At 45.1% G+C, this 15,234-nt stretch overlaps 1 protein-coding gene across 1 annotated transcript in view; it reads left to right on the top strand.

Moving 5' to 3' along the window:
* Positions 1-14,535, top strand: part of KIF3A (kinesin family member 3A) — a gene marked incomplete at its 5' end in the record, with an annotated part of 14,890 nt that extends 355 nt beyond the window's left edge. Inside the window, 16 exons of the mRNA XM_010016188.1 lie at positions 1,496-1,640; positions 1,859-1,943; positions 2,052-2,157; positions 2,891-3,030; positions 3,916-4,113; positions 4,482-4,656; positions 5,576-5,677; positions 9,231-9,239; positions 10,269-10,425; positions 10,970-11,150; positions 11,438-11,548; positions 12,266-12,391; positions 12,992-13,045; positions 13,194-13,262; positions 13,460-13,584; positions 14,100-14,535. Of these exons, the coding sequence (XP_010014490.1) occupies positions 1,496-1,640; positions 1,859-1,943; positions 2,052-2,157; positions 2,891-3,030; positions 3,916-4,113; positions 4,482-4,656; positions 5,576-5,677; positions 9,231-9,239; positions 10,269-10,425; positions 10,970-11,150; positions 11,438-11,548; positions 12,266-12,391; positions 12,992-13,045; positions 13,194-13,262; positions 13,460-13,584; positions 14,100-14,148 (1,832 nt within the window). The remainder of the gene's footprint in view (positions 1-1,495; positions 1,641-1,858; positions 1,944-2,051; positions 2,158-2,890; positions 3,031-3,915; positions 4,114-4,481; positions 4,657-5,575; positions 5,678-9,230; positions 9,240-10,268; positions 10,426-10,969; positions 11,151-11,437; positions 11,549-12,265; positions 12,392-12,991; positions 13,046-13,193; positions 13,263-13,459; positions 13,585-14,099) is intronic.
* Between the last annotated feature and the right edge of the window lie 699 nt (positions 14,536-15,234).

Genomic DNA, 15,234 nt, shown 5'->3' with positions numbered 1-15,234 from the left:
CTGATCTTACTTAGTGGAGTTTCACCTCCTGAGGGCTATAGCCCTGTGTTGTTTCTGTTGTTGCCTCTAAAATTGCCTGAAGGTACTTGCTGTTCTGAGTACTTAGCCATTGTACTTACTACAGTCATTTAAGGGTGGGATTTCAATGATGACCAAGACTCAGCTGATGTCAGGTAGGTCTGTGGGTTTATTCTGTATCTTCTGTTTGCAAAGGTTCTGTACTTTATCTCATGATCAGAATTCTCACTGGCTCTTCACTGTACAGTTTCAGTCCCCAGGCAGCTGCCACGGTCCTGCAGTAACTAGGTATGCATACCAGGCTTGTGCATATAGCTGCTGCCTTTTCTCCTCTGAACTTTGCTGTTTTAAACTAAGATGACTAGTAAAACACATCTGCTCTCCGCACAGATAGTCTCTGGCTTCCTAGAGCTGGGAAGAATATGTGCGTGTGTCTGTTATGCATGTAAATGTAGTATGTAAAGGAAAGCACATGCTAGTAAGGAAGCAAATTACTGCTTTCCATAACAGTATGCTATAAACAACAACAAATTACAAAGTTCTTAAAGCCCTGTGAAATGCCTAATAAGCTCTTGTGCTAACACACCCAGGTTTCAGCTGATGAAAATTCATGGCTCAAAATTTCATGGTTCAAAGCTGCACCAGGGGAGGTTACACTAGACATCAGGAAGCATTTATTTGGGAGGGTAGTTAAGCACTGAAACAGGCTTCTTAGGTGGTTGATGCCCCAAACCTGTCAGTATTCAAGGGGCATTTGGCCAATGCCCTTAAAAACATGTTTTAACTTCTGGTCAGCTCTGAACTAGTCAAGCAATTAGAGAGATAATTGTAGGTCTCCTCCAACAGAACTATTCCATGCAGCTCTTCTGAACTGTAAGTCAGTGCCTTGACAATGAAAACTGGAGTTTTCAGCAGTGCTAGCTTAACCTAAGAACCAGTGTAATTCTGCAGTACCAGAGTCTGGGATCTCAATAAAGTCTCTGGCTGTCTTCCTGTGCAGGTTGATTCCAGAAAATTACAGCTGCATTTGTAGGTTCAGAACTGGGCTTGTGCTGTGGCCTGTGCTGTAGGAGCCTTATGCTGTTTCTGTGCTGTGGCTAAGATGCTAGCAGTAACTGGGTTTGCAGCTGGTATATAATCTTCCTCTAATTGACAATGTTATTAATTGGGCTTGCCTTAATTGTGTGTGAGACCTAAGAGTACTAGCACTCCATGCTTTCATCACTTTGCGGAGAGAAACCAAGCTGACTTTTTCTTGGGTGTCTTGCAGGCTGGATAGAGCAGTGGCTCAGCCCTGTTTGTGGTGATTGTCCAGCACTTGTGTTGCTCCTGGCCTTGTGCAGCATCTACTGGAGTGGGAAGAAAACTTCAACTCCATAACAACAGAGGTTTTAGTGCTATCAGGCTAAGGAGGGATAGAGTAAAAGTGCAGTTAGTAATTTCTTAGAGTTTGTTCATATATCTTCATATTCTTCAGGTACTATTTTTGCATATGGGCAGACTGGAACAGGCAAAACTTTCACCATGGAAGGGGTCCGAGCAGTTCCTGAGCTTCGAGGCATCATTCCCAATTCCTTTGCCCACATATTTGGTCACATTGCCAAGGCAGAGGGTGATACAAGGTAAGAAGCTTCTCTTCACTCCTTCAGTCTTTTGTGTTTGTAGTCAGAGCCTGACCTTTACAGTGGCAACTGAAATGGTATCTCTGGCCCTAACTGAAAGACTGCTGCTTAGGCAGTTCTTGATGGGGTAGCAGGGGTGCGTTTTCTTTGCACTCTGATTGTGTGTTGGACTTCAGCAGCTGTCTCACTTAGAAAGCCACCCATCTGTTTGTCTGCAGGTTTTTAGTTCGTGTTTCTTACCTGGAAATTTACAATGAAGAAGTGAGGGACCTGCTAGGAAAAGATCAGACACAGAGATTAGAGGTGAGCTGCTGTTCAGTGTGGTGTTTATCTGAATCAGTGAGCAGTACCACTGGAAACTGCTGTTGGGGATCTCCAAAGGATGCTCAGCCTAAACTGTTTCTCTCTTAGGTTAAAGAGAGACCTGATGTGGGAGTTTATATCAAAGACCTTTCAGCTTATGTCGTAAACAATGCAGATGATATGGACAGAATCATGACTCTGGGCCACAAGAACCGTACGTAGCCTTGCTGTGGGCAGGTTTATAGCTTGGGCAGATAAGGTCTGGTTATGAGACTGCAGGAGGAGATCCAAGTCCTAATGCTGGAAAGACTGGTCAGCTGAGCATAGCAAAAAGGACTTCCCCCAAAGTTCTTCTGTGCAGAGGCAGGTAAAGAAGGCTGTGCCTACCACATTGGCCAGTGTCAATGGTGGGAGGATGCAGTGAGGCCAGTGTTGTCAGGACTACTAGTGTGTGTCTTGGTCCTTTGTCCCCTTAAGTTCTGGTCAGGATGAACTAGCACTGTGCTGTCAATGGGAGGTGGTTTATGTTTTCTGGAAGACTTCTTAGTTAAGCTCAGATCCTTATATGACCAACAGTTCTGACTACTGTTGCTCCTGGCATGGATTGCTGTGTTCTTATTGTTCAAAATACAGCTGTTTCCAGGGATCAGCTGTGAGTACCTTTAGGCTACTGATCTTTGTAGCCTTAAAGAAACGGATGAGAACTACTGCTGCTCTTGGGATGGGAGTCTGTGGTTGGTGTAGAGTTACAGCAGGCTGTAACGTTTCTGCTAGTCCAGACTGGAGATGTGCCCAAGAATATGGTTTGCTGCTGAGCCTGAGCATCCCTCTTATGAAAACCAGGGCTGGGTGAAGAGGTGGGGATAAGGCTCCTTTGCAAGCAGGAAGTATTCCAGGAGCATGTGATTAATTCTGAAGGCATCAATGCTTTTTCTCTCTGCTGAAAGGTTCTGTTGGTGCCACAAACATGAACGAGCACAGCTCTCGCTCGCACGCCATCTTCACCATCACCATCGAGTGCAGCGAGAAGGGGGTCGATGGCAACATGCACGTGCGCATGGGCAAGCTGCACCTCGTGGACCTCGCCGTGAGTAGGGCCAGCTGGGTCTGCCAGGATGTGTGGGGGGTATAGCTCCTCATGTGTGCCCTGCTGAAGGAAAGGCCATGGCCATCAGGTCATGGCTAAAGCCCTACTTCTGTTTCATGCTTGACTTCCGTGAGGTATTCACTCAGGGTCTTAAATTAGAGGTGTACCAGGAAGAGTCTCTAGTGTAGCTGAAGTCTGTCCCAGTAAAAGGGTTCTCTTGCTTCTATAAATGAGTCATTAAATGGATAAACTTCATTGGAAAGAGCACTCCGGGCAGCAGAGCTGGGGCTTTGCAGGAGTGGGATGTTTTTTGTAAGAGGGTTGTGACCATGCAGTTCATCACTTGTGCGTTCCCTCCCTCTGTCACTCACTTTGAACCGATGTAATTGTGCTGGCAAAATGTGTCTTTAATCCGAACTTTACACTGGAGTATCTTTCCTTGGAGAAGATGCAGAAAGGGGAGGCTAAAGGCATTCAATGTCTGCATGTTAACCTTATTTACCTGGTGTATGTTTAGATTTCTCTAGAACACTCTCTAAAACATTTGTAGTGTGGCTTTTCTCCTTTGATCTGCTGTTAAGAAAGGCTGGAGATGGTGCCTGGCAGCTCCACCTGAGGTGCCTCATAATTGCTGACTTGCTTCTCATAACATTTTTGTTCACGGGAACAAAATCTGCATTAATTTGAGCAATCCAGGCTTTTCTGGCACTGAAGCTTCATTTAAGATCCGCTTAACTTGTCTCTTTAACAATGTGTGAGGTACTTAGCCAGGTAATAATGGAGGAGGTGGTTAGTAACATGGCTGCTGGCAACACTTCAGGAGTAGTTGATCCTATTTGGAGGGAGATGATCTGTTGTAACTCCTGCTTCCTGTTCCCTTTCCAGGGTTCTGAAAGACAAGCAAAAACTGGAGCCACGGGGCAGCGCCTAAAGGAAGCTACTAAGATCAACCTGTCTCTTTCGACACTGGGGAATGTTATCTCTGCACTGGTGGATGGCAAGAGCACCCACGTGCCCTACCGTAACTCCAAACTTACACGGCTCCTTCAGGATTCTCTGGGGGGCAACTCCAAAACCATGATGGTAAGCTGAGAGGTGCCAGTTAGTACAGGGACAGCATAGTGATTTTGCCATGAGGACAGCTTGCCATTTACATCTTGATTTAGAGTTGGGTTCAGCTAAGAGAACCTTCCGTGTGCATCCGTTCCCATTTTTCCTCTTTGCCTCTGTACAGATGAGGTTCTAAACACAGTGCAAATGCACACATGTGTGTAAGATCTAACAGAAGCTGTGCTTGGGTAGCCAAAAGCAGCTTTGGTGTAGAAGCAGCAGGAAAGCTTGGGGAAGAGTAGCAGTGTGAGGATGGCAGGGCTGGGGATGGGTCCCTGAAACTTACTGTTCTGGGCTCTGCCACTCTGTCATCTGGTAACCTTGTCTTCCCTGTGTCACAGTGTGCAAACATTGGACCAGCAGACTACAACTATGATGAGACTATCAGCACTCTCAGGTATGCCAATAGAGCCAAGAACATCAAGAACAAAGCCAGGATCAATGAGGATCCCAAGGACGCTCTGCTCCGCCAGTTTCAGAAAGAAATTGAAGAGCTTAAGAAGAAACTGGAGGAAGGTGAGTTTTTCCTTCCTCTTGGTGTATCTCTCCATGGCAATGCTCATTCTGCTTGAGTGTGAACATTCTCTGCTGGTTGAAGATGTGTTACAGGAGTTTAGTAGCTGGTGCAGGGCTACTGGTTGTAGGTGTCCTGGTTCTGTTGTCCCTGCTGGGTTCCTGGAGAGGAAGGGTGTCACATAAACCTGAAACCTGTTTGATCTAGCAAAGTCTAAGACACTACCCTCAATGACAGATGCTGTAGCTGAGCATTTAAGTAACATTTTCAGAGCAGCTGTCTTGGGTGCCCACAAGGCAGTGTTCAAGGCCAGGTTGGACACAGGGGCTTGGAGCAACCTGCTCTAGTGGAAGGTGTCCCTGCCTGTGGCAGGGGGTTGGAGCTGGAGGAGCTTTAATGTCCCTTCCAACACAAACCAGTCTTGGATTCTGTGATTGAAATGTTGATTCTATTCACTTTGATTTCCAAACTCAGCCTGAAACAGCTGAGCATCATGTCTGCAATGGCAACAGTGACAAACATTTGTGAAACTGGATATTTTTCTCAATTAACAGCCATTGAACTTCATGTGCACAAGTGCCTGATTAAGTTGTAGGTCTGTGTGAACTTTGTTCCTCTGAATGTCTTCCCTTCCATCTCAGGTGTGGGGAGATCCTGCTAGAAAGCCTTTGTAGCTTAACACTTAGCAGTGCAAGGATTACTTATTTCCTATGAAAAACACCCACTTGAGCTTTAACATATAAATATTTACTGCTTATCTTGATTTTTCTGAAGTTCCTGAGCCATGACAACCTGTCTACTCAACAGTGAATGACTTCTGCAGGTGATGTTGGACACTGTTGTGTTTGGACAAATGCTGCACAGTAACAAGCTGAATGAGGTGAAGGAAAGCACAATAAAAAGCACTTTCTTCTGTTCTAGGGGAAGAGATATCTGGTTCTGAGAGCAGCGACTCTGAAGAGGAGGATGAAGATGATGAAGGGGAGATTGGAGAGGATGGGGAGAAGCGGAAGAAACGGCGGGGTAAGGCAGTAGAGATTCCTGCCATTGCCACCAGCCTCCTCTTACCCAGGAGCTGGTGGCAGGAACTGTAGCCAAAGCCAGAGGGGAAGAGTGGAGGTGTAAAGCTGCCCTACTGCCGCTGCAATTATCATGCCTCTCCTAGAAACGAAGCTGTTTGGTGCTGTCTCTGTAGATGGACAGCCCTGAACCTGTGTAGAATCTGCTTCCACTTGGGTAGCTGTGCTTGTGGTAACATCTCCTTTGTGGTGGCTCCTTGGTTGCCGCAAGGTGGCTGTGTATGGCTTGTGACTGGTGGTGTGGAACTTCCCCTGCTCACAGAGGTGGGAGGAAGAAGGCACCAAACAACAGTGGTAGGCAGATGTGGTTTTTATAACCATGGGAATGGTTGGAGGGGAATTTTGGCTGTGGTTTAGGCAAAGGATTCATCTGTCTTATGGATGTTCAGTAACTGACTCTGCTGATGTCCTGTTTTATGCTGATAGAGGAAAAACCTGACCTTTGGGTATCTTTGCAAGCTGAATGGGAGCTTCGCATCCCTTGTTTGGGAGCACTCTGGAAATCCCATGGTGAAGTTTGCTTTGTCCTGCATCAGTGTTAAACTACTGCCTAATGTCTAAACGCCAGGGGATATTGCTGAACTTAGGACTGCAGGTCACTGTGTCCCGTGGGATGCTGTGGCTTCCAGGGAGCTTGCTATGCCCCTAAAACCTCCCTGATGTTTCACAGGGAGTAGAGAAGTCAAGTCCAGTGCTACACCTCAACTTATAGCTTCTCTAATAAACTAATTTTGACATTCAAACTGCCTTCCTGTCCTGAAGCACTTCCATCTGTTAAAAAAATGCTGTTAAAGCATTCTTGCTTCAGATGCGCTATCTTCATTTTGGTCTCTGCCCAAGGAGAGTTGTAAATGGCCTTTGCTGTGCCTTTGGTGAGAGTTGTAACAACTTGTACTTCATTTTTTCACCTTCTGGTAATTTCTAGAGACAAAAAGATGAACCACTGTCTCCATCAAGAACCAAGTCCTGCCCAAATCTCCTCCCAAGAGGAGAATATCAAAATCCTGCTCAAAAGGACCAGAGGACAAATAACTGACTTACTCAACTTCCAAACAAGCTGCTCTAGTTAAGTTCCCTAAGTAAGGGTGCTGCTTAGCAGGAGTATGCACAGTAACTGTCGCTGTGTAAGCTAATTCTGCCTTCTAGAGGGAAACATGCACATTGCCATGTACATAAGACTGGAAAGGACTCCTGGTCACAGAATCCTCTGCTGCTGCAGATATCCACAGCCTTCTCCACTGTAATCTGGTTTTCTGTGCTGTTGTTGCCTGAGATGGAAGCTGCCTTGGCATGTTGATTCAAGCTGTAGGCTGGTTAAGATGGGTTTTAACTGAAGTGTCTTTCTGAGCATGCTATTTTGTGCTGGGAGATGGTGGCTTTGCAAGCTGAGTCTGGGAGGGATCCTGGCAAATGCTTCCTAATGGGAACTTGTGCCCTTCTGAACTAGGTTGCTGGCCCTTCTGGGTTTCTTGCCTTTAGAACTAACTTCCCATCTGCATGTTTCTTCCTCTCTGGGTCTTTCTGTGGGATGCATTTCTGTTTTCCAGGCAGTAGCAGCAGCAGTAGTTCAGACTCCAGATGCTCTGTCATAGAGAAACCTCTGGATAAGTCCTTCACTAGTGAGTGGGAGCTCTTAAGTCCTTTAAGCTTTGGCCTTTCCATAATCTGCACACTCCATTTCGCAATGCTGCGTGCTTCCTGCTGTGTCTGTTGGAAAGATAAACCTGAACTTCCAGCTCTGCTAAAGCATGCCTTTCCTTTGCTGCTTCCATGCTTGAAACAGTTGTTCAATGTGCACATTGTTAGCCAGCTATGTGAGAGAATAGGAAGCAACTGAGTATGCTGCTTGAGCAAGATTTAAAGACAAGAAGTAATAGGTTAAAAACCCCCAGTGTGTGACTTGTGTTAAATGCTCCCTCTAAAATATCAGGAAAGTCTGAGCTAACTTTGAGAGCTGCTCCAATATGAGTTCATGAAGGGGACAGTGAGGCAGGTGACATGGGTTGTGCTATGTTATACTGGACTCTGCGTGCTCAAACTTAGTTTTGGGGAAGGCAAACAGAGCAGTGAACAAACATGAGGTTTAGGTTTATACTTGCACAGAAAACATCTAATGCTCAGTTGATTTGCTTTACCTTGGCAGATGCTTAAAAAATATCTGATGGTGGTTGGGGTTTAACTGCCCCATGGCATTAAGTTCTTGATCACTGTGGGACTTAGTTCAGAGGATCAAGGATCTACGTTTTTGGTCTAGAAGTGAGGCAAGTCTGGTCTGCTCCTGGCCAGAGAGAGGGCTCTGTGCTTTTAAAACCCTTACAGTCAGTGATTGGTGAAGAAATAAATCGCATCTTAGGGCTTGTAAAGACTTCACCCACTTTTGTGGTTATCCTGAAGAGATGCAGTCACCTCTCCTCCCTGTGTGGAGAGTCTGAAAACTGTTGCTGTGTAATTTAATCACACTTACCCTAGTTACGTTAGTGGAAAGCATTAGCTCAGAGAAAGCGTGGTAGCAGGTTAGGAAGGATTGCAACCTAAGATTGACCCTTGGTGGGTCTGCAATGGTTGGCTTGGAATCTGCTTGCTTCAAACTTACTCTTTCAAAGCTTGCTTGAAACCTTGAGTGTTTTATTTGGATGAGGACAGTTAATAGCAAACTGCTGCTGTGGCAGTGGATGGATGAGTCCATCTCCTGCAGGTCTGGAGAGAGCTCTGTTGTGGAAGCTGTGCTGGTGCTTAGGATAAGCGTGGCTATTTGTGGTTTGGGATATTAACTGTCCTCCAGCGTGACCCCTTTGCATGTGGTGTCTCTCACTGTCCCTTTCCTGTCCTGCCTTTTTTGCTGCACTTGCTTGAATAACCAAACCTGCGTATATACCTCTATGGAAGCATCAGTTACTGCAAATTAACCTACTAATACCCCGTGTAATTAAACAGAGAAATCTTGTGCTGAGAATCCCTATGTGCAACTGTCATGTATCTTGCAAAGAATTGGCTTGGAAAGTTGGTTAAAACTTTGAAGGTGTCTGCTGAATGCTAATATTTTACAGGTAATATAACAGAATTGGCTGTCCTGAGGGGGAGGGAAAGCCTCAAGTCTCTTGTTGAAGAAGAAATCCACCCTCTAATTGTTTCTTAGGGCATGATCTTTGCGGCAGGCTCCTAATGTTACACTTAGATTCTGCATTGCATTGAATGGGCAGGAGAATGCAAGAGTGAGCTGCAGATTATCCTGGATATGCAAAGCACTCCGAAGTACAGAAACTTTCTCTGCTTTAGCATAAAATCACGATGCATTCATGTTGGCTCTACTGGAGTTTTTTAAAGTGATGATTATCCAGTGCTTTCTACTCTAGAAACATGCATAAACAAATGATGTTTGTTCTGATGCTGATGATCTCTGTCCAAAATGATCAAAGCAGTAATATATTTTCTTTCCTCCTCTTTTTATGTGTATGCTGCCTCTCCACGATTTGCTTTCTACTTCCTCTTAATGCAAGATCAAGCAGGTTGGTGTAATGGATTTCCATCTCCTCAGAATACCATTGTGGAGCTTATGAAAGCTCTTGGGAAAGGGTCTTTACAACTTGGTTTAGTTCACCTTTTTCTCCTATTCTGGCAACAACTTCTTGAGCATGTTCTGAGCAAATGTATTATGTCATTTGAAAACACTCCCTTGACAGTCGATGGCTTCTCTTAGTTTCTAGGCATCTGGATTTTACAGGGGTTTTCTCATGTCTGGAGAAGAACAAAACCAGAAAATGAAGGATTTGCTTGTAGTGACTAAAGTGACATGTAGGATTTCAAGGAGACATGTGGATCTGAGGAGATGCACATAGGCTGGGTGCTCTCTCACTCCAAATAACCCCCAAGAATCTTGCTGTTCACCTGGGATTACAGTGAAAGCTGACTGAGAACTCGCAGAGTGACTTCCAGGAGCAGCAGCCTCACACTTTGTTTGTAAATGAGATGTTTGGGACCAGCCCTTCAGGCCGATAGGCTCAATGAGCTGCTCTGGTCGCTTCCTTTGTAACCCTCCATGAAATGTACCTGGTCTGCTGCAGTAGTAGAGTAGTAGTAATGTTGTAAAGACACAGTTGATAAATCACAGCAAACCTTCTTGTGGTGGGGATGCCAATCTGAAGCTTGAGTATGTAACTCTTGATAGCTTGGCTCTTGTAGCTGTAGGTCAAGACAGCTTTTGGTTTTCCTTTATTCAGCCTGACCTACACAGTTAGAACATGTGAGTTTCCAGCTTAGATTTCTCTTTGGGCAGTGGTCCTCCAAGTGTTCTGCTTTCTATTTAGGGGGCATTATGTTATAGTGTTAGTTATGTAGCATTCCTTCCCTGTAGGAACTGGTGACAACTGGTCAATGTTAAAATGGGATTTGAGAGCGAGTTGTGCCTGGCTTGGAGCTGACATCTAATTAAATATGTTAAATGCAAGTATTGAATCCGAACCTGGAAAAAATGCCATGATACAGAGGTTGTCTTATTTTCCTGGCCACTGATTTGTTTTCCCTATCTCTTTCCAAAGGCAAAAAGAAAGTTTCCCCTGATAAGATGATAGAAATGCAAGCAAAGATTGAAGAGGAGAGAAAAGCTCTTGAAACTAAGCTTGATATGGAAGAAGAAGAAAGGAATAAAGCCAGAGCTGAACTGGAGAAGAGAGAAAAAGACTTGCTTAAAGCTCAGTAAGTATCCTGCTCTGAGCAGCTTGTGTGGTTTTTCCTTCTGTAATCTACAACTCAGTTCTGGATGTCTGGAGATGCCTGGCGAGGTGCTTTTGTGTAAACTGAACAGCTGAAAAGCTGTTGAGATCACACTGACCCATGCAAATAGGACAGTCCTGCTGCCAGAGGCTGCTCCAGCAGCAGCCAGCATTCCTGTGCCCTGCCTTTATCTCTGTTCATTCACTTCCATTCTGCAGCTGCCCCTGGGCACTGCTGTGCTGGCAGGGCCCTTGGGGAGGGGGCACCCAGGCAATGTCACAGCCCCTCACAGGGAGACCTTAGCCAGAGAGACTTCTCTGCTGACCTGGTTTCCTTGTGGGGAAGCTGGAGCCCAGGGAACTCCCTGCATTCACTTGCACTGCCTCACCCCCACTGAAACCCTTGACAGCAAGACAAGTTTTTCCAGCCCTGCAAATGCTGTCTGGGCTGTAAAACTGAGCTGGACCTGCTGCCTTGTGTGTGTGAGCACTGTGGGATAGAAAGCTTTACACTTACCTGTCTCTAGACAAGAGCACCAGTCCTTGTTGGAGAAACTGTCTGCACTGGAGAAGAAAGTGATTGTAGGAGGAGTGGACTTGCTGGCAAAAGCAGAGGAGCAAGAGAAGCTTCTAGAAGAATCAAATATGGAACTGGAAGAACGAAGGAAGAGAGCGGAACAGCTTCGCAAGGAGCTTGAGGAGAAGGAGGTGGGGTTTTATGCTGTAGCTGTCTGGAAACAGCAGTGGCAGGACACAGTGTTGTGCCTTGCCATTGCTCCTGTGCATGGAACATGCCTCTGCTGTGAAAGTGTAGCAGAAGCGAACTGCTTCAAAGGCCACACGTTGGCAGTGTGATTGCTGCGAGGCTGAGCCAGGGCTCCAGGCCCTTGGCAAATGCTTTCCTTTGTTCATGTAGTTTCTCCTCTTGTTCATACTATTGCAGATAGTTTCTTTGGTTATGTTAATGTATGGATGTCTTTGAATCTTGCATCCAGCAAGAACGCCTGGACATCGAGGAGAAGTACACCAGCCTCCAGGAAGAAGCACAGGGGAAAACCAAAAAGCTGAAGAAAGTTTGGACCATGCTTATGGCTGCAAAATCAGAGGTTAGTGTCTGAGACCCTCAGCCTGGGATCATGTGTGGGACTACAGCTGGGAGAGGGGTAAGCCATCAGCTTTGTGACATACAGATCTAATGAAGTCTGGTGTCAGAGCTTCACAGGGGCATGTTGGAGAGCATTCCCCAAGCCAGGCTGAGAGGAATAATGTGTGAGATCCTGAGAGATTCAGAATTTTAAGGAAAAACACTGGCTATTTTGTTTCAGAAAGCTGTTTGCTGGCAGCTCAGTCTGCTTTGCAGCAGCCCAGTGCTCCTCTGCTCTTAGCTGTCTGTCTGTCCTGCCTGTTGCCCTTGTTATCTCTTGCTCAGTCACTGGATGAATATGGCCTTTGGCTGGTATCTTGAGCTCCTGTTTCACAAAATTGCATTTTGTTTTTGGGATCAGAGATTTTCCTTGAAATCTTGCCAGGGATATAACTTGGCTGCACACTCTTCATCTGCTCTTAGCTGGTGCAGAGCTTGGACTGGCAGAAAGTCAGTTTTGGTTTTATGGAACCGAGAACTTAATGCTGCTCTCAGGCATCTCTGAGCTGGAACATTCCAGAGGGTTTATTCTTCAGAGATAAAAAATCATAGTACTTTATAACCAGAGTTTGCTTTTGTTCCCTGAAATCCTCCTATGGGCTGAAGACACTTCTCTTTTAGGCTGTAGCCATGTCTTAAGCTAGCGCTGATGCCCCTCAAATACCTGGTTTATTTTCAGATGGCAGATCTCCAGCAAGAGCATCAGAGGGAGATCGAAGGATTGCTAGAGAATATTCGGCAGCTGAGCAGGGAACTTCGTCTTCAGATGCTTATCATAGACAACTTCATTCCTCAGGACTACCAGGTAAAGACGGAGAACCTGTGACATAAGATTGTGCTGTGCATGCTGAGCCCTCCAGCTTTTCTTCTATCCCCCAAATGGAGTGAGTTGGCTTCTTGTCTCTTCATGAGGTATTCACAGTGCGCTGATGGACACTTGTCTGTTAGGTTGTGGCCCAGATGACTTGGTGTGTGTTGCTGTGAGCTTTCTTCTGCTCACTGCTCAGCTGAGCAACTTGGTGGCATTCATCTGTTAGTGCCATTATCTGGGATGTTGGAACCAGGTGATGCTGAAGTAGGAAAAGATGCTGCTGTCAGGTGACTCTTGTAACCTGGCTTCCAAGTGAAGTTTATTACTATCCTGATGGTGTTGGCTTAATGGAAAGCTTTAGTGGGAACTCCAGTGCATGCAATTTGGGAATGATGTTGTTCTCTTCTGTGGTCTTTAAAGTGTAAATAGTTGTGTTTGAACAGGATGTGGCTGCCCTGATTAAAAACAACTTGGATTGATCAAGACTGTTCTTAAGCAGCTTGTCCAGGCCTTTAGGGGTGTGTGCTCTGGAAAATGTGACCTGAGGGTGGATTGTGCAAGTCTAGAACCATTACTGTTGTAATTTCTTTCTAGGAGATGATTGAAAACTATGTTCACTGGAATGAAGACATTGGAGAATGGCAGCTGGTAAGTTTGCTGGCTGGCTCGTGTGGAAGCCAGTGTTAAGCATGAGCTTCTGGGGAGTTTAATTGAGCCCAGAAGTAAACTGCTAAAGCTGTGGTCACTTTTACTGTGCACAGCAGCTTTACTAACAGACCTTCTTTCTTTCTTTAAGAAATGTGTTGCATATACAGGGAACAACATGAGGAAACAGACTCCTGTCCTGGATAAGAAAGAAAAAGATGTGAGTGACTCTTTCTAAGCATGTATTCAACTGTGTGGGGCCGAGTTCTGCTGCCTTTGCCTGTGTATTGATAGAGAAACTGCCCAATTTCTGTTTTCTTTTGAAGAGAGGAGTCCTCCTAGTGTTAGAAAAGCACTGTAGATCAGGGTACGAAATGATTTTGATGTTCCTGTTTTGTGGGTGTTTTGCTTTTGTAGCCCTTTGAAGTGGACCTTTCCCATGTTTACTTAGCCTACACTGAAGAAAGCTTGAGGCAATCACTGATGAAGCTGGAGAGGCCGAGGACTTCAAAAGGAAGATCCAGGCCCAAGACGGGTAGAAGGTGAAGAACTTTGGAGTATCTATATGGGGATTTACCCAGGGGAAGGCTTAAGTCTGTGCATGCAAACTGACCATATATCTTCAAACGGTTGCTTAATGAGAAGACACAACGCTAACTTTTTGCACGGTATAAAGTTTATTGGTGATGAGTGTGACAGAACCAAGCTGAAATCTCTTTACCACAGCAGAATTTTGTCCAGAAAGACTTGTCTGGGTGTTTTTCTAATGCCCTTTTTGCTGCATTCCCCTTTTCTGGCTTCTTGCTTTATTTTACTGTGTTCTGTGGTTCACTTTAACACCTGACACATTGACTGATGTTACTGGAAAGTAATGTGCTGTTGGGGGAGATTTCAGCATGGGTTTCCTTGGTTATTTTTGGTTTGGCTTTGACAAATACTTGGAAGAATAACATTGTGTAGTTTTAACTTGAGATGTGGCTGGTCCCTGTTTTTCCTGGACAGTGTCATGATGTGTGTATGGTGCTATTTTTCCCTTTCCTTTCTGCTCTCCAAACAGAAAACGTTCGGCAAAGCCAGGAGCTGTCATTGACTCTCTGCTGCAGTAGGTGTGACCTGTTCAGAATTGCCGTATAAATCAGTGAGTGTATAAGATTGGGCCAGAATATGGAATTCAAGAGGTGGCACAGTTTGGCTATAAAATCCATACCTTGCTGGTATGGAGCTTTATTTTAAAGAAATGTATTTTTCCTTAGTTGCCCGTATAATGTATGTTATATTAACATAATATTAAACTGGTATATATGATGGTTGTGAAATTCCATGTGTTAAATGTGTTGTGCAGGGGAACTGTTGTTGGCAATCCTTGTTGAGATGTATAGAAAATAAGGGTTCTAGATGTGTGTTTAAGTGCTATAGACGTGTTAGCTCAAAACAGTTGATGAAATCCTATGGTTTGAGTCTGGTAAACCTGATTTATGCCCTGCTTTGCACATAACTGGCAGCTTTCACTATTGTCCTCTGTTGCACTGATCCATGTTTGAATGTGGTTGCTGCAAACCTTTAGGAGCATCAAGCCCTTTTATTTAAATATCCCTCACTGTGGCTATTAACCTGATTGTGTTGTGTATGGAATACACAGTCCTTTTCCCTTCCTTTGCTGTCTTGCTGTACAAAGAAAGTAGTTGGGTAGGGGAAACATGAACTACAAAAGTCTGAGACTTCTGGGAAGGGACCATGCTCTGTTTAAGTGCAACAGAAAACAAACGTGTCTAAGTAGTGCTTTTACTTTTGTCTGTATGCCCATGATCTGGCACTGTGGGGAATGGGGCCTCTGATGCAAAAGCAAAAGAGCTCCCTTGGGTTTACTCTCCTGTTAAGGCTGTGTGGCAGCATTGCTTTGGCTGCTTTTTATGCTGTTGATCTGGAATTTTTTACATGTATGTGAATTGTTTTGGAATACCAACAGCAGAGATTATTTCAGGGGAATGCTGTGACAGTAGGACTTGGCTTCAGCCATGGGATGAGCATTATGGCTCCATTCTCCCATCCCTGGCTCCACTGGACCAGTGCTCTGCACTGAGGGTGAATTTGACTCTCCTGTTTTAAAACAGGCACGAATTACCCACAGCAGTAACATCCCCAGAAGCAGCTGATGCTGTTTGTGTTCCTGTATCATCTCTGGTTCCTGGCTA

The sequence above is a fragment of the Nestor notabilis genome, unplaced genomic scaffold (assembly GCF_000696875.1).
Source record: "Nestor notabilis isolate BGI_N333 unplaced genomic scaffold, ASM69687v1 scaffold27946, whole genome shotgun sequence".
In the NCBI taxonomy this organism is placed as follows: Eukaryota; Metazoa; Chordata; class Aves; order Psittaciformes; family Psittacidae; genus Nestor; species Nestor notabilis.
Note: the sequence above shows the minus strand (reverse complement) of the source record. Positions and strands in the feature narration are given on the sequence as shown.